The sequence below is a fragment of the Podarcis pityusensis genome (assembly GCF_964106645.2).
Source record: "Podarcis pityusensis genome assembly, chromosome: 4".
Taxonomy (NCBI): domain Eukaryota; kingdom Metazoa; phylum Chordata; class Lepidosauria; order Squamata; family Lacertidae; genus Podarcis; species Podarcis pityusensis.
The window spans coordinates 21,285,593-21,304,984 of NC_138027.1; the positions used below are offsets into that span (position 1 = coordinate 21,285,593).

A 19,392-nucleotide genomic window follows, 5' to 3' on the forward strand; every position below is an offset into this window, starting at 1 on the left:
ACATCAGAAAGTGTTTCCAGAGATACTTCAAAAAACTATACACCCAAGGGCCGCAAGACGAAGTTGAGATTAAACAATTTTTGGCAAAAAATGGACTATCCAAATTGTCACAAGAAAATAGGACAATCCTGAATTCTAAAATAACACGACAGGAGATTGAACAAGCCATTCAGAACATGCAACTTGGCAAATCTCCAGGGCCAGATGGGCTGACCTCCAAGTACTATAAGACATTAAAAGACTATTTGATACAACCGTTGATGGAGGTCAGCAATGAAATTATGGAGGGGAATAGGGCACCGGAGTCGTGGAAGGAAGCGTTTATCACATTAATACCAAAGTCGGAAGCTGAAAAGACACAACTTAAGAACTACCGTCCCATCTCCCTTCTAAATGTGGATTACAAAATATTTGCAGACATTTTGGCAAGCAGATTTAAAAAAGTTTTGAATGAAGTAATCCATAAGGACCAGGCTGGCTTTCTCCCAGGTAGACATTTGTTTGCTAATACAAGGAACATTATTGACATTTTGGAACTTTTGCAAACAGATATAAATACAAAAGCAGTTTTAATTTTTATAGATGCGGAGAAGGCCTTTGACAATATCTCCTGGAAATTTATGATGGGAAATTTAAAAGAGATGGGAGTGGGACGGGGTTTTGAGAATGGGATTGAGGCGATATATTCAGAACAGAAAGCTAAATTGATAGTTAATAATGTGGTTACAGAAGAGTTTAAAATTGAAAAAGGGACACGACAAGGTTGCCCTATCTCCCCTTTGTTATTCATTTCGGTTCTGGAAGTGCTATTGAACATGATTAGAGGGGATCGGTTGGTGGAAGGAATTCAGGTCGGACAGAAACAATACAAATTAAAAGCTTTTGCAGATGACCTGGTTTTGACCCTGCAGAAGCCAGAGCCTAGTACGAAAAGAGTATTACAACTGATTAATGACTTTGGTCGGGTGGCTGGATTTAAATTAAATAAACAGAAAACTAAGGTTTTGGGAAAAAAATTGACTGATACAGAGTCAGAACGGTTTCAGAATGAGACGGAACTTAATGTGGTTAAAAAAGTAAAATACCTAGGGGTAAACATAACAGCAAAAAACCTAAGTCTATTTAAGGATAATTATGAAAAATGTTGGGTAGAAATTAAGAGAGACTTAGATAGTTGGTCAAAATTGAAACTTTCTTTGTTAGGCCGAATTGCTGCTATCAAGATGAATGTATTGCCAAGGATGTTGTTTTTATTTCAAACACTTCAGGTTTTGGACAAGACGGAGTGCTTTCAGAAGTGGCAGAGAGATATTTCTAAGTTTGTCTGGCAGGGCAAAAAGCCCAGAATTAAGTTTAAGATATTAACTGATGCAAAACAAAGAGGGGGCTTTGCCCTGCCAGACTTAAAGTTGTATTATGAAGCCGCAGCGTTCTGCTGGCTAAGAGACTTGCTACTTCTTGAAGACACTGATGTGTTGGACTTGGAAGGGTTTAACAATGCTTTCGGATGGCATGCATATTTGTGGTATGACAAGGTTAAAGCAAATAAGGCCTTTAAGAACCATATTGTCAGAAAATCACTGTTTAATGTCTGGCAAAATATAAAGACTTGCTGGAAAATAAAACCCCAAGGTGGCTTTCACCTTTGGAAGCTAAGGCCCGAAAAAGACCCAATATGGAGGCCAAATGGCCAAAATATTGGGAAATTCTAGAAAAAGATGGAGACAATTGGAAACTGCAGAGTTTGGAGAAAATGAAGGATAAAGTGCGAGATTGGTTACATTACGCTCAGATTAAAGAAGTTTTTAAAAATGACAAGAAATTAGGGTTCCAGGTGGAGAAATCGAAAATAGAAACAGAATTGTTAGAACCTAAGAGTAAGGTACTTTCAAGGATGTATAACTTGCTGTTAAAATGGAACACACAAGACGAAATGGTTAAATCGGCTATGATAAGGTGGGCGCAGGACATTGGGCATAACATTATGTTTGAGGACTGGGAAAGGTTGTGGAGTACTGGATTGAAATTTACTGCATGTAACGCTTTGAAAGAAAATGTAATGAAAATGATATATAGATGGTATATGACCCCAGTCAAACTTGCAAAAATTTACCACCTGACTGATAATAAGTGTTGGAAATGCAAAGAGTGTGAAGGAACATTCTTCCACCTCTGGTGGACTTGCCCTAAAGTGAAGGCGTTCTGGGAAATGATTTATAATGAACTGAAAAAGGTATTTAAATATACCTTCACTAAGAAACCAGAGGCCTTTCTTTTGGGTATTGTCGGCCAAGGGGTGGTAAAGAAGGACCAGACATTTTTTATGTATGCAACAACAGCAGCAAGGATACTACTTGCAAAGCATTGGAAAACTCAAGATCTACCCACACTGGAAGAATGGCAGATGCAACTGATAGACTACATGGAACTGGCCGAGATGACCGGCAGAATTCGAGACCTGGGAGAAGAGAGGACTGAGGAGGATTGGAAGAAATTTAAGAACTATTTACAAAAACATTGCAATTTGAGTGAATGCTAAACAGGACGCTAGATCAATATAACTGAGCACCACTAAACTTAGATGATTTTAAGAAAATAAGTGAGATTGAGAAAATATAACTCTTTTTGAGGAGTAGAAGATTATGAAACATAGAAGGGATATAAGATTGCAAATAAGATAATAAATTGCTGACAAAATGCTATAACGATGAAAGTGGGAGCGGGAGATGTGAGGAAGTCCAAAGAAAATGTGAAATTATGTCAAGATATATGTTACATTGTTTATTATGTGTATTGTTATTGTAAAACCCAATAAATTTCTATAAAAAAATAAAATAAAGGTGTCAATTTCGCCGTCTCTGCTAAGTTCATTCGTTTTAACAGCCGTTCTTCCTTTGTTGCTAATAATGAGCCCTTCCATCTTTGTGCATATAAAAGTCTCACAGCCATAATCATATATTGTAACAAAGTTCCATAGTCCTTTTCTAACTGTATATCCATAATCCTCAGCAGGAAGAGTTCTGGCTTCAGTTGAAAATTCCATCCTCACTGACCTTGGCTCTCCAGATTAACGTGCAATTGACCATATGTGTAATACTCTGAATTGCCCCATTCCTTCAGTATGTTTGATGTTGCCCTTGCCTGAATTTGCAACTCCTCACCTAAGACAAGGATCGGAAACCTGTGACCTTTCAGATGTTATTAGATTACAACAGGGGTCAGCAACATTTTTCAGCTGTGGGCCGGTCCACCGTCCTTCAGACCATGTGGGGGTTCGGACTATATTTTTTTTTTGGGGGGGTGAACGAATTCCTATGCCCCAGAAATAACCCAGAGATGCATTTCAATTGAAAGCACACATTCTACTCATGTAAAAAAACCAGGCAGGCCCCACAAATAACCCAGAGATGCATTTTAAATAAAAGGACACATTCTACTCATGTAAAAACATGCTGATTCCTGAACCGTCCACAGGCCGGATTGAGAAGGCGATTGGGCCGCATCCGGCCCCTGGGCCTTAGGTTGCCTACTCCTTGATTACAACTCCTATCATCTTTGGTGGTTGGCTTTGCTGGCTGGGGGGCTGTTGGGATTCGAAATCTAGCAGCATTAGGGCAGCCACGGTTGGCTTAAATTGTCTTTTTCTCCTCAATCTCCGTGGAAACACAACGAGCTGCCAGAGAGGGACAGAGCACAGAAGGTTCAGTCTCCACCATCTCTATTTTATATGATTTTTATTGGTTTTACATATAATCACCCCTCTTATTTTATCTCTTTGGCTCAACTGAGCCTAACGACTTCATTCCCTCCTGTCTGATGGTTTACAAAATTAAACTTTACATTTTTACATTCCACTTTACATTTCCTATCCTTGTTATATCATTACCTAAAATATTATATTACTCAGCCTGAATAGGTAGCAACTTCATCTTGCAAATCTTCAGATAAGCCTGCTAATGATGATAATTGCTTGCAGTTGTCTTTCAAATATCATATAAATTTGTTCCAGATCCCCACCATCTCTAGACAGGGTTGGGACAGTCTCCCTTTCGAAAATCCTGGAGAGCTACTGCCACTCTGTGTAGACAGTAAAGTGGTACCTCGTTTTACAGCCGCTTCAGGTTACAGACTCCACTAACCCAGAAATAGTACCTTGGGTTAAGAACTTTGCTTCAGGATGAGAACAGAAATTGTGTTCTGGTGGTGCGGCAGCAGTGGGAGGCCCCATTAGCTAAAGTGGTGCTTCAGGTTAAGAACAGTTTCAGGTTAAGAACGGACCTCCAGAACGAATTAAGTTCTTAACCTGAGGTACCACTGTACCTAAATGAACCAATGGTCTGGTTCAGAATAATCCCCACAGTCCCTAACAATCTCCCCCCCCCCCCGTCATTTTGCTTTCTAATTGCAGGGAGCGGATCAATTCCGGACTTCTTTCGAATTATGAAGCGGCAGTTTACAGAGGAAGAGTGGAGAGCAATCAAGTCCATGAACAGCGAATGGCTTCAGTTGGATATGTTTCATAGGCACTGGGTAACTGACCATTTTTATTTTTAACCGTTCATCCGTAGTCCAGTCAACACAGCCCCTCTTCAAATATTTGAGTGGCTTTGTTTTGAATAACTTTAATTGAATCGTTTATATATTTGCTTTGAAAGCCTACAAAGAAGAATCGGAGGAGGGTTTTGTTTGGCCTGCGTTTTGTAAAACAATTGTGTTTAAATGTATCAAATGTACAAAATGCCATAATGTTAATATATAACATAGAATGCACAATACAAATCTTAAATACTATAATGCACTATAATCATATTTCATACATCATTTCAATATTTGCTGCTATCATTAACAATCAGTCTTTATGTACCATCTCCTAAAATATATTTAATTAGTGGGGTGACATATTTTTCACTACTTCCAACACATCCATGGATTACATTTATCTTTCAGATTTCACACACCTCCTAATTTTAAATTACCGATCTCAACTTTAAAAAAATGTACCAAAGTGCATCGAAAGTAGTATTTTAGGATGAAATACATTTAGAAATGTGTTCACCAAGTTAAAATACTATTTTGTGATAAAATATGTATTTTCATATGTATTTCTTTTTTAAAAATTTTTTTAATTAACTTTCTTAAATTTCTTCATCAACTACATAAGTTTCATACAATATTTTTCACAATAATGGTCATAATACATGCATATCATAAATGAAGACACAAACATTATTCATACAAATACCCACTTATTAAACTGTCAGTAAATATTAAATATTTTATAATTCATTAATCTGCTCTTTTGAAATTCTCATTATTACATTAAATATTAAATAAGAGAATATGAATTCCCTCCATCTTCCATTATTCCTCCTTTCTTACATATTGCTCTGCTAATTTCCAGTCTTCCCATTTTCCTCTGTATCCCTCCACTTCTTTAATGTGATTGTTCATGTAATAATTGACATTTCTTCCCCTGTTTTTCTAGTTACTTTTTTTCCAAACACAGCTTACATTTTTCTTCAACATTTTAGCATTCACAATCCTTGTCAGGGTTGAATTATACAGTATCTTGAGTCCAGATTTATTTGCAATTCGGGGGGGGGGGGGGGGAATTCACATAGTTTGGGAGACATAATAGAAAATATTCAGTTATTATCTCCTTAATTTTTTCATTTATAACTATTAGCACCGTCCTCCAATATTGCTTCACCCTTGCACACTCGCACCATGAATGGATACAGTCTCTCTTAATGTTATTACAGAACCACCATTTCTTCCTGTAGGCAGGAATAATTCTTCAATTATTTGCTTTGTACAACATTGAAGCATTTCCCCTCTCATCTCTTCCCTGCCAAACAATTGATGGGCAGGTGGATTCCCCAATCCTGTTACAAGTCGCCTTGCACTTTCTCGTCCCAAGAAAAGGCCCATGTATTGAGGTTTCTGGCTGGGGTTCCATTCCGATGTCATATAACCCCTGTTTTATTTATTACTTCTTCTTATTTATTTATTTATCGGGTTTATATACCGCCATCCATCATAAAATCTCAGGGCGGTTCACAGAATAAAATACAGGATGAAAACAAGCAAATAAGTAGAACAAGACAACAAAACAATAACACACTCACCCCTTCCCACTGACACATTCAAAAGGCAGTAGAATATTAATCAGGTTTGGTTGAGGAAGAACGTTTTCACCTGGTGACTAACACACACACACACACACACACACATATTGTGTGTGTGTGTGTGTGTGTGTGTATATATATATATATATATATATATATATATATATATTATATATATAAAGGCACCCGGCGAACCTCCCTGGGGAGAGCATTCCACAGATGGGGAGCCACTGCAGAAAAGGCCTCAGACTATGAATGCAGAGTCTCGGACAGTTTATATGGGGAGAGGCTTTTTTTTCTAAAAAAATGTTTAGGGGTCCTCTTATTTTGACTTGAGAAAATCAAAATTTTATAGTTCAGTTTGGGAAAAGTAAATATAGTAAATGGACAAAAGGCCGCCATCGGGGGTAGCAATGGAACTGACAAGTCCCTGTGCTGGGGAAGAAACGATTTTTTTTTAAAAAAAAAATTCGTTTATTCTCCCATTAGATTCACAAAATGTTTAGGGGTATGTGTACCCCTGCACACGCACACCCCAGGAAAAAAGCACTGGGGAGAGGCATTGTGGTCCTGAGCTACACTGCTTGCCAGTTCATTTCCCGATTAAATTTGAGGTGTAAATTGGTGTTTAAAGCCCTAAGCATCTCTGGCTTGAAATATGTGAACAATCACCTCCTTCGCTACAAACCCTCTTGAATGCTGATATCGGCAGAGGTGACACTCTTGGTAGCTTTTCCGCACTCAGAGGTTTGGCCCAGGAGAGTGGCCTTCTCTCTGGTGGCCCCTAAGCTGTGGAACTCCCTCCCTACAGAGATGTGATTGGCATCTTCATTATACAGCTTCATTTTGATAGTAGAAGTGAATATTTTTAGAACCCATTTTATTTTCACGATTGCAAATTGTTTTAAACAGTTCTTAATGTTATGCTTTAACATTGTAACACCTGCCCTTGCACCCTTATAGTGAGGGGCAGGTAATTAATAAATAAATAAGAATAACATTTGATCAGTTAAATCATTCATTAAGCATAGAGAATGGCTTGATGGCACAATTCCACTGAAGCTAAACAAGGAAGATGCTTTGCAAGGTGCTATGGTGGGAGACTGCCTAAGAGCCATATATAAGCCACTTTGAGTTACTTGTAGGAAGAATAAACAGATAATCAATGAATTGAATGATCAGCTAAAACCTTCAGGTTTCGTGACCAGTTCTTATTAATGCAGTGGGCATTTTGACAACTCGGGTATCTGCAAGAAGTTTTCTGTGTTGTCCCATGCTTACTCCTGCCAATTGTACTCGCAAGATATAACCATGGAAATTCTCTATACATAACAGGCAGAAGAAAAAGACCTGGGATTTGGCCCTGGTTTAATCGTGTATAGGTGTGGAAGAATTTTAAATGTAAGTGGGGGACACACAATATAGAGTCTTGTGGTTCCTATTAGGCGGAGATTCAGAAAGCCACTCTGCATATAGTGATTGGAACCATACATGGGTTGACCACCTGCATTTTGATTTTTTCTTTCTTTTAGGCGCTAAAAGAGAGCTTTATAAAAGCCATTGGTGTTGGGATAGGTTTTGACCTTCAGAGGATTGAGTTTAATGTATCCCCACTGCAACTGGAAGTGGGGAAAACGTATAACGAGACAGTTATGCTCTTGGATGGCGAAGAAGAGAAGGAATGGAGTTTTGAGGTGAGGCTGCAACCTACAAACTTCTCCCTAAAGTTATACTATATACTGTCTTGAAATACCATAAGATGTTGGTGTAACGCTTAGATTGCCTACTCGTGAGCTCCTGCTTTCTTGAGATCCCTATTTGTGAGGGTGCAGGGGTAGGAGAAGAAAAGGAGCTTGCCTAGTCGGTGTTAGAATTCCTTCTCCGTGACTGAAGTCATGGGATTGTTGTCTATCACATGACGGTATATGTTTTGACTCCACAGAGTGGGAAGTGATGAAGACAGGATGTTTGTGTTACTGTGTTCCGTGAAGTGGGACTATTGTCCTTTGTTCTTTTTCTCTTTGCTGTCTGATGCTAGAGACAGAGGGAGCCATGTTGCAGTGCCCCGTGTGTGTTTATATGCAAATAAAGTAGATTAGCCAAAATGCTGTGTTACTGAGGTCTATCATGCGAACTGCGCAGACTCTGCAGATCCCTAAGTGTGCGGATGTCTGTTGGCATTGGTCGCTGTGATGTATGGGCTGAAGAAAGCTTATGAAGCTCCCGAACGATTGACTAGGAGGTAGAGAACATGCCAGTCGGGCATGTGTCTCTGCCAGAGTCCTACTCGAGTGTAGGCTGAACTCCTGACAGTCGGTTGCATGGACAGTGTTTCTGGGTCCCCTCGAAAATCCATTGGCCCGCAGGAGACCATCGTTTGTGCCTGATTGATTTTAAGGGCAGAGGGCAGACTCGAGGCAGAACTTCCTCCCTCAGGGAGATTTTTGTGTGCATTTTTTGGTGCCACCCTCTCCACCCACCAAAACCTCTCCCCTCCCCCCCCCCGCTTGGTATTTGTGCTGTGTCTCAAGGAGCAATCAAAACGACATTCACGTTTTGCCTTTAATGGCCAAATTTGCCCATGGCTTTCAGGAGCGATTGTGCTGTTGCTTTGTTGAACTCTCATAAAGAAATTTGCTGGTGTTTGCAGAGAAGAAGGAAAAAACCCACTTTGTCGACTAGCAATGCCGCACAACCTTATAATGCACCCAGTTGGAGCACCCATAAAGCTTTTAACGTCTGCAGTCTGGGGAGACCTCATGCCAATAGTGGCAGTAACTAACATTTAGACTCCTGTGTTTGCTTTTCGAAATGGGAAATGATGTTAATATTAAGTCACTGAGAAATAACCTCTTAACTTCACTTTGGGGAACTCAGTTTCTGCTTTGATAATATATGAAAGAGGGGGATGGGATCTAGTAGGTAAAAAAGAGACTTCTTTTTTTACCACCCACAGCGAACAGAGTAGAAATTGTCAAAGCACTGGTCTTCAAGCTGATGAGTTAGGACCTCACAGTAGGTCATGCGCTGACAACTAATGGCTCCATTGCTGTTTTCTTTGTTTTCTGTTTCCTTTAAAATAGGGAGAAAGACAATCCAAATGATGGGGTGGAAGAGGGTTAAAGGGTAACCAAAGGGTAGGCTACTCTTCTGTGGTTGTGTAGAAGACAATGCATTAACAGCTGTGACTTTTTTCAGCACCGCTTGACAGATTTGCAGCTACCAAAATCCTCATTTCTGTGGACAGAGGGGCCTGGTGGAGTGGATTTTGCCCCAAGACAGGAGGTTCCACACCCCTTATTAGTTGCTGCAAATATGCTCTAGAGCAGATCCACCTTTGCAATATTGCACACGTGGAACAGGAAGTGTTACACAAGAGGGTTGACAGGCCAACGGGTTAATTTACCTAGGCTGTCACATCACTGGACTTCCTGAAACATGGAGCAACAATGGGGAAATGTAGGCAGTTTTTCCTGTCCGTACTATCTAATCTTTTACTCTCCTACATTTGCTTGCTATTGGTGTTGGTAGTTATTCGGTACACTTTCCCCCCTTTTGCCATCTAGGAAACACGGCTAGATGATTGTCACCATGTTGCAGTTGCTCTGGGGAAACCAGGAGCCTTTGGAGAGAAGCCTGCTGCGGTAAGATGTTCGGGTAATTTTCAGTATCAAGCAGAATTGTTAGTAGTTTTGTGATATTTTGTCTTCTGCCTTGAGATGGCTCTATGCTAAATAGCTGTTGAATTTTTAAATACACAATAGCACTCTTGACTGGAATACAATTCCAAGCAGCTGTTAATAAAAACCTAGAGTAGAAAATACCGTCCACCTGTATTCAGTTCCTAGAATAAAGTAGAATACTTGGGATATGATATTGGAGATCATCTAGCCCAATCTGCTGCTCAGTCCAACAGTTCCTGGACCTGCTCCGCTCTGCCACCAGAAAACTCCATGGTGGGGCTCTCTGCTGGCTGCTGCTAGTAAAGAACTTGCTGGCAACATTTCCTCCCCCCTTCATTTTGGTGGGTGGAAGGGGGAGCTTCACAATAATATGAGAGCCTTATGGACCAGCCCAGTGGCCTGTCAGGGTTTCAGTCCCCGGCTTGATCACACAGTAAGCGTAGCTGATTAAAAAGGATGATTTTAATGTCAAAACAACAGATAGCTCCGGAGAGCTTAACACAGCTTCCGCCATCATCAATCAAGATGACCCTTCTGAAGATACCTTCCGGTTACAGAAGATATTGAACTTTCTCACTTTGCTTGCTTTGTTTCCGGTCTAACAGCCCTCCCCTTAGCCGACACTTAGGAGGGATTGGATCAGCTCCAATCTGTTCCCATTCTGACAAACTGCTTCCTTCTCTGTTCGTGCCAGTTTGCCCCTCCCAAGAGCGTTGTCTGGCTTCCTGCCAGCTCTCAGCCATTCCCTTATCTACTGGCATTCCAAGGAATGGGGGAGTTGGTACTGTTGTTGTTGTTTAGTTGTTTAGTTATGTCTGACTCTTCGTGACCCCATGAACCAGAGCACGCCAGGCACTCCTGTCTTCCACTGCCTCCTGCAGTTTGGTCAAACTTATGCTGGTAGCTTCGAGAACACTATCCAACCATCTCGTCCTCTGTCGTCCCCTTCTCCTTGTGTCTTCTCTTCTCTTGATGTGGCCAAAGTACTGGAGCCTCAGCTTCAGGATCTGTCCTTCCAGTGAGCACTCAGGGCTGATTTCCTTAAGAATGGATAGGTTTGATCTTCTTGCAGTCCATGGAACTCTCAAGAGTCTCCTCCAGCACCATAATTCAAAAGCATCAATTCTTCAGCCATCAGCCTTCTTGATGGTCCAGCTCTCACTTCCATACATCACTACTGGGAAAACCATAGCTTTAACTATACGGACCTTTGGCACTTTGGAGTTGGCACTAGCCGATGCTCATTGTGCCTGGCAGTTAACCCTCTCTGTTCCTGGCTGATTTCTTCAATTGTCTGCAAACCTTCCCTGAGAGCTGGCTGCAAGCCATCACTGGGAGCTGGCTCATTCATGACATGGCCCTTCTAACCCAGCATCCTGTTCTCCCCGAGGCTCGCCAGATCTTGCGGTGAAGTGATGCTGGTGTCACTCTACAGATGTCTAGCAGGAAGTGGCGTAACCCAGCAGGTCTGGGCAGAGGGACACCTCCTCCCAACCAACCCCACTCGCCCCAGCCTGATGTGAAGGGTGTTTGCATTGTGCTGTTAATAGTAAACACATAAAAAACAACAGAAAAGGGAGACTTAAAAATCGATATCCCACAGCTGACTTGCGTGGTTTTTAAAAAAACTAGCAATCAAATGCAAAGTTGCTAGAAAGGCTATGGTGCAGTTTGGGAAAAATGCAAACTTTGATGAATAGTACCTTAATAGGACTATTACGCATGGCATGCGGGTGGCGCTGTGGGTTAAACCACAGAGCCTAGGACTTGCCGATCAGAAGGTCGGCGGTCCGAATCCCTGCGACGGGGTGAGCTCCCATTCCTCGGTCCCTGCTCCTGCCAACCTAGCAGTTTGAAAACACGTCAAAGTGCAAGTAGATAAATAGGTACCAATCTGGCGGGAAGGTAAATGGCGTTTCCGTGCGCTGCTCTGGTTCGCCAGAAGTGGCTTAGTCATGCTGGCCACAAGACCCGGAAGCTGTACATCGGCTCCCTTGGCCAGTAAAGCGAGATGAGCGCTGCAACCCCAGCGTCATCCGCGACTGGACCTAATGGTCAGGGGTCCCTTTACCTTTCCCTTTACCATAAAAATATTATACTAAGTTTCAGAAGAATTTGGTTAGAAACCTAGAAAAGGTGAGATCCAACGTGGCCCGAGTGGGCGTCTGCTTATGTAATGGGGTGCTTCTTTCCTCTTCTACCTCCGTGTGCCTCCAAAATATGCTCCAGAGGGCTGGGGAACCACCCAAAGCAGATTTTGGTGGTGCATGGGGGACTGGAACAAGGAAGAGAGAAACCAGAAGTTCTGTTATGTAAAACAGATTTCTGTTGCACAAGCAAGTGGGCATCATTGGATGTTGGCCAATGTGAAAATATTAAAGCGGTTAAAGAACCGGGGGGGGGGGGGGGTAGCAAAAGCAGAATCAATTAACAATTATTTCAAATCAAATCAACTGAAGCAATTAATGTATAAATATCTGCTTTTCACAAAATCTATTAAAGGGAGCCATGAATCACAAATGTTTCCATATGCTTTCTCCCTCACACAACTGAATGTTCTCAGTTATTTTGGGCATTTCTTGATGTGATCACACAACAGCATGGATTCCGTTTTCTTCTCTCTCACTGAATCAGCATGCATATGCATTGGTGCATACATTATTATTATTATTATACTATTATTTAAATAATTAATATACTACCTTTAATCTAAAGAAGAAATACCAAGGCGGTTCACAATTGAATAAAAGCCAATAGCAAAATAACAAGAATAAACCCAGTTACAAAAATAAGACTACATTAAAACATCCATAATTAAAATATATAAAACTAAATCCGTTAAAACAGACATAGTAAATGCTTGTCTAAACTGGTGTGTCTTCAAGAGCTGGCGGAATGCCAATATTGATGGAGCTTCCCATATTTCAGCATATAAGATGGAGTGATGGACAGTTTTGTACCGAACAGTACAGAAAACTGCACGTGGCAGTTTCAGGCAGGGAAGAATGTGGGGCAAAGCAGACTGACGAAATGATAATGGACCAAAATGGGGAAAGTCTGATCCCCTTCACCATGGTCCTTCAGATTCCAGAACCTTGGGGTTTTGCTCAAATGTGAACATACTGGGTTGCCTTTCAAAATTAGAATTAGATCTATCTTTCTCTGCCTCTCCCGTCTGTAAAATAGGTGTGTGTGTGTTTTAATGTTACAAACAGGGAAAAATAATTACAACCTTGTTCTTCAATCATGGAAATACTGATCTGCATTTCTGTGAATTGAATTACCCTCCCCTTCTACTTCTCAGGTACTTTCTTCTGCTGCGACCCAGACTACATTTACAACACTGACTTTTGATGATTTAGTTGCCTCTGCTGTGCCTCTTGCACCTGAAGACCCTGCCTGCTGGGATAGCTTTTGTGCTAAGCAGGAATCGCCAACACGCCAGGGTTCCAATCCAAGATAAGAGAGGCTGCGTTTGCAAGAAGAGAAGCTGAAAGCACTCACAAAGGCCGCACACTGTTCTCCTTTCCAGCAGTTAATTTGTATGTTTGGTGGTCTGGGTGGTGGGAATGCTAAAATTGCCTTTTGTGTTCTAGTTTTTTGGCTGTTCCGTATCAAATGATTACATTTTTCATTGACCTTTTCCAGGAAGACTGGATTCAGAAGAGGAAAAACTGTTGGGTTTTCTGCTCTCTGGCTGAGTTCATATTATTATCAGCTGCTGAATCTTTGTATTTCATTTCTGCAAATACAATCAAGAGAGGGAAAGAAAGGAATGATGTTGGCCGACTTTTAAAATATTACATCAATCCTGATTTAAATGTTGTATTTTCCTATAGTGGAAGAGTTGGCGCATTTCTGTCTTTCCTCAAGTACCTTGTGTAATGTTTATCAGGAGGACTTCACGTGTGTGTCTCTTTATGCAATAACCTGATTAATGCAGTAGCACCACTACACCACCATTTGAAGACACAAATCATACAAACAGAACAATTATCCATTCAGCAGTACCTAAGAAGCCCCTGTGTAGTCATGGTAAGGACAAGGGCACATGGCCACCATCCCACCAAAGGGGAGGGCACACTTGTCCAGTAAAACATGAACCAGGTCTTTATTGTTTATTTTCCTGATAAGCCATTTGCCATTTCTGATTCCTAAAGTACTTGCAACGAGTAAGCCTGCAAAGTTAAAATGTGCATATGTAGAGTATTTGGCAAGAGATGCCTTGGTCAATGGAATAAAGCGGTACTAGGACAAAGGTCCAAATCGTTAAAGCTATGGTTTTCCCAGTAATGATGTATGGAAGTGAGAGCTGGACCATCAAGAAGGCTGATCGCCGAAGAATTGATGCTTTTGAATTAGGGTGCTGGAGGAGACTCTTGAGAGTCCCATGGACTGCAAGAAGATCAAACCTATCCATTCTTAAGGAAATCAGCCCTGAGTGCTCACTGGAAGGACAGATCATGAAGCTGAGGCTCCAATACTTTAGCCACCTCTTGAGAAGAGAAGACTCCCTGGAAAAGACCCTGATGTTAGGAAAGATGGAGGGCACAAGGAGAAGGGGACGACAGAGGAGGAGATGGTTGGATAGTGTTGTTGAAGCTACCAGCATGAGTTTGACCACTGCGGGAGGCAGTGGAAGACAGGAGTGCCTGACGTACTCTGGTCCATGGGGTCATGAAGAGTCGGACACGACTAAACGACTGAACAACAACAAAGTGTGGAGACCCTACAAATTTTAAAAGGGCAAGGGAACGACCACCTAAGTGATAGGTGGATGATCTAAAACTAACAGCAGGGTTTTATGTGGAACACTACTAAACCTTAGGTTACGTAAATACAGTCGTGGTAACGGCACACACAACGTAACAGCCCCTTTTTGACTATGTAACTTCTATTTCAAACACAATTCAACATACAATATCTCACAACGTGTAATTCCATAGATCAACACATCATGCAAACAGAACATATCAAGAAAATTAAAGTCCAATGGATGGTCAGGACATAAAGTCCATTCGGTTCCTAAACTGGCATACTGGTAATAACCACAATATGGTATTCTTATCTTATGATGTTCCACGTATTGCTGCTTTGAGGATTCTAACGTTCATTGTATGTAAATATCGGATCAGCTAGAAAACTTGAAGGTATGGCACATGTAGATATTGGATCAGATGGAAAATTTGAAGGTATGGCACGGCAAGGATTCCGGAATAATACCTTGTTTCGTCCAACCGGGCTTCGTCAGCCATGCATACTCTAAATTAAACAAACATGATATAACATGATCCTTATGCAAACTAAGTAACATAACATACTAATTAAACAACAAGTTTACATACCATATTCTTGTATGATGGAAACATGGAACAGAATAAATTCAGTTAATCCAATCACTGGCCAATGTTCCTTTTTAGACAGAGAGGCAGTATAGATTCTAACACAGGTGGCTACAATTTCTGTAAATGTTAATGAAAGAGACCATATTTTCATGTTTAAAGAAATTAATGATGTACCTTTAAGAATTAACACATAATGACTCGTGGATGTGAGATGCTGTAGAAGATTTTCTTGCATCTTCAGTTGCTACATGGCCGCTACCGCACTGACGATGAGAAAACAAGCGGGGAAAAGATAGTAAACCTTCATTCTTAGTGCATGGCAATGGTAAAAATGTCACCGATCACCAAGAAAATAAGGGGTCTCTAGTGGCACTAAGAAGCTGAAATAAACACAAGGAGATAACAATGGTGGTGATACATAAATTATGAATGGAATAGGCAGGTTCTGCTCAAAGTTTGGATATATGAATAGCAATTCATATCCAAAGTTTGGATACGTGAATAGCAAGAGTTTTCTGCACTAGAACCCCTGAACAGAAGCTGGGTTTACAAAAAATAAAATAAAAAATAGTTCTGCAATGCAGTACTTGAGCAGAAAGTGTAGCCTCACATGCTTATTTTGGCTTATAATGGACTGTATTTTTCCTGGTGCATTTTAACAACGATCAACATTTGTTCAAAGGTTTCGCCTCAGTGAACTGAAAATAGCACTCTCAAGGTAGCTATCCATATTGTATAGAATGCATTCTTTAATCATACGGTGTAAATATGAAAGCAAGGGGAGAAAATGTTCTCCAGTAACATTTGGTTCCCTGGAGTTGTTTTATTTCAAGGTTGTAGGCAGTGCTGCTCTTGTCTGGGCTTGAAGTGGCACCCTGGAAGTCTCCAGTTCTGGCAACGCCAAGCCCGAGTTGGGTGGAAGTGCATGCAGCAAGCAGCAGTGGCTGGTGCAGTAGAGCTGCCCTCCTAAACACTGGCATCAAAGTAGTTTATCTGGTCAAGGCTAAGTGGACACACTGGCAGAGCCAATCCAGCACTCCCACTGGTTCATCCACATAGCTGGATCTTTCCCGATCCAGGTAAGTTACAGTCAAACTAGCGACATTCCACCGCATCAGCTGCTACTGGCAGTTAGAGCAAATACTAAGCAGGAAGAGTCTGACCAGGTCCTATACCTGACACCTCCAGTTAAAAGGATCAGATACATGATGTGGATGTTGGGATGCGTCCTGGGAGACAGGGGCAATTGGCAGTCCCCCAGCTGGCTCCAGCCCACCAGCCGGCAGCTAGGCGAACTCCGGTTCTCGGAACAACATCAAAACTGCGACTCAAGCCTCAGAAACCTTTAGAGACTGAGCACACAAGCCAGCAGAGATAAGAACCTTTTGCAACGGAAGAGCGGGCAGAGGCATATGTAAGCATATTTATAAGCATTTTATTCAGCATCAGGACAAAGGAAAAACATGTCTGCTCCCCTTCGTGTTCAAGCATAAGCGAAAGCTGTACACAATGGAAGTTCCCAGCAGGCTGTGCTGGAAGTAAACAGACATGTGACATACAACAATCCACACATCTGTTTTAAGGTGGAACGGAACATCATAATCCTAACATCCTCCCCCTTTCTGTGTAACCTGTTTAACCTGTGGTTCAACCCAATTGCAACCGCTGTACATAAACCTTAAGTTGTTCTCTGTCAACAACCTTAGACAACAGATCTGCAGGAATTTCATTTCCTGGCATGTAGGACACGAAGTTCCCAGCAGGCTGTGCTGGAAGTAAACAGACATGTGACATACAACAATCCACACATCTGTTTTAGGGTGGAACGGAACATCATAATCCTAATGAAGGAATGGGTTTCTGTGCAGTCAGTTTGAAACTGACCCCAAATCCCCAAGAGTTGGTGACCTTCTTACCCCAAGATAAGAGTGCCGGAACAGGAATACCCTTGTATGGTCAAGAGTACAGGAAGAGGAACACCCTTTTATGGTTAAAAGTACCAGAGCAGGAACATCTGTGATGTCAACCTGCGTGTATAAGCTGACGTAGCTGGATTCCTGGGGAAGGGGGGAGAGGGTGCCTGGAGGATATATACTGCATGAAATTTTTCATTTCTTTGGACTTGCTGTGAACTGACCACGCAAGTGCCTTCTGCTATCCGGAGAGCAGAATAAACTCTCTGAATCAACCTTGGTGTCATTTGACTTCCTTTCTCCCTCCCGGGAGCAACGCAGACCCCACCAGTCGGTAAAGTCTAATAAGGCTACACTAACAGTGGAAAGCCCCTTCAGAGCCACAAAGTAGACCATCCTTCTCCAACCTGCTGCCCTTCATATGTTGTTGGACTCCCAAATCCCATCAGCCACAGCCAGCAAGGTCAATGGTTAGGGTTGATGGGGGTTGTGGTCCATCAACATCTGAAGAGGCATCATGTTTGGAAGGCTGGAGTCGACAATACTGGGCTAAATGGGCAAATAGCCTGAGCTTGAATGTGGCAGCAACTGTCTGGTCTTTTTGGCTTCAGCGCCCTGGACAGATCATAAAGAACAGATGATTTGTTCAGCAAGTCCAATTGAATTTACCAGGTAGGTTAGGCTGAGAGGTGGTGGCTGGTCCAATGACACCTAGTGAACTACATGGCTTGAGTGAGGATTTGAACACAGGCCTCTCAGGTCTTAGTCCAACACTCTAACCGTCACACCAAACTGGCTTTCATGAGAATGTCTTGCCAGGATTTCAAGTTAGCTATTTTTGTTTTCATTATTGCTGCCATGGTTATTGGAAAATCCTTAAGAAGTCCCTCTCCTGCTTCACACAATGAAGGCACTCGTTTAAAAGCACAAAGCGCTCAAGTTTTAAATCTTGCATTGTACTCTAGAGCAGCTAAGCTGGATGATTCAATAACTCTAAATTCAAGACTGCACAAAGGTACAACAGCCCTCATGAGATCTCTCAGTTTTACAATTCAGTGGAACCTCATTTATTCACAGTGAAGCATCACGCTTCTCTGAGGAAGCGACTTTTAGCACATGCCGCTAATTGACTTCATACCCTTAATGGCACCACATTGATTACCCAATACTAAGGGATGAAAAACATTGGAACTTCTATGGAAAGAGGTGGAAAAATTTCTTTATGGAATATTTGAAAACTCATTAGCTTTCCTCAACTTTTTAGTGGAACTGAACCATAGCACTAGTTTGAGCAGGGGAATCCTGGGGTTCTGTTGCAGCTGCTTTCTATGTTTGATAGAATATAATAGCACTGTATGTGGATTCATCTCTCAGACAGTGAGAGATTTTACTTTTTTGGGCTCCATGATCACTGCAGATGGTGACAGCAGTCACGAAATTAAAAGATGCCTGCTCCTTGGGAGAAAGGCGATGGCAAACCTAGACAGCATCTTAAAAAGTAGAGACATCACCTTGCCAACAAAGGTCCGTATAGTTAAAGCCATGGTTTTCCCAGTAGTGATGTATGAAAGTGAGAGCTGGACCATCAAGAAGGCTGATCGCCGAAGAATTGATGCTTTTGAATTAGGGGGCTGGAGGAAACTCTTGAGAGTCCCATGGACTGCAAGAAGATCAAACGTATCCATTCTTAAGGAAATCAGCCCTGAGTGCTCACTGGAAGGACAGATCGTGAAGCTGAGGCTCCAATACTTTGGCCACCTCATGAGAAGAGAAGACTCCCTGGAAAAGACCCTGATGTTGGGAAAGATGGAAGGCACAAGGAGAAGGGGACGACAGAGGATGAAATGGTTGAACAGTGTTGTTGAAGCTACCAGCATGAGTTTGACCAAACTGCGGGAGGCAGTGGAAGACAGGAGTGCCTGGCGTGCTCTGGTCCATGGGGTCACGAAGAGTCGGACACGACTAAACGACTAAACAACAACAACAATGTGGATTCAGGACTTACTTCTGAGTAATAACTAGGTCTTTATTCAGGCAATAAGACAGAAGCAACAAAGATGTCCCAACAAATTTTCCCACCCCTCCCACCAGCTTTAAAGATGTTATTGTGAGTTGTCACCCACCACAAAGTAATGTTGGAATTAGTCTTTAGGAAGTTTTGTTGCAATGTGAGCTGGGAGATGGGGTAGGGGTTAGAATTTATCTGCAAACATTTGCCTCCTGGCTTTTAATGCAATATATGGTAGTGAGAACCACAAATATAACTGCTAATATTCTCATTTGCATTTAGATAAACATTATAAATACTGTTTAGGTAATAAGG

At 41.7% G+C, this 19,392-nt stretch overlaps 1 protein-coding gene and 1 long non-coding RNA gene across 3 annotated transcripts in view; both read left to right on the forward strand.

Annotated features, from left to right (window-relative positions):
• Positions 1–13,649, forward strand: part of AASDHPPT (aminoadipate-semialdehyde dehydrogenase-phosphopantetheinyl transferase) — a 33,162-nt gene extending 19,513 nt beyond the window's left edge. For both annotated transcript variants that reach the window (XM_081002255.1, XM_081002256.1), the window contains exons 3-6: positions 4,409–4,530; positions 7,661–7,822; positions 9,695–9,772; positions 13,116–13,649. In XM_081002255.1, the coding sequence (XP_080858381.1) occupies positions 4,409–4,530; positions 7,661–7,822; positions 9,695–9,772; positions 13,116–13,274 (521 nt within the window). In that variant the 3' untranslated portion in view covers positions 13,275–13,649. The remainder of the gene's footprint in view (positions 1–4,408; positions 4,531–7,660; positions 7,823–9,694; positions 9,773–13,115) is intronic.
• Positions 13,650–14,439: 790 nt separating this feature from the next.
• On the forward strand, positions 14,440–15,754 carry LOC308475426. Its single transcript, XR_013985180.1, has 2 exons — positions 14,440–14,961; positions 15,004–15,754. It is a non-coding gene; the product is annotated as an uncharacterized lncRNA (long non-coding RNA).
• The last annotated feature ends 3,638 nt before the right edge of the window (positions 15,755–19,392 follow it).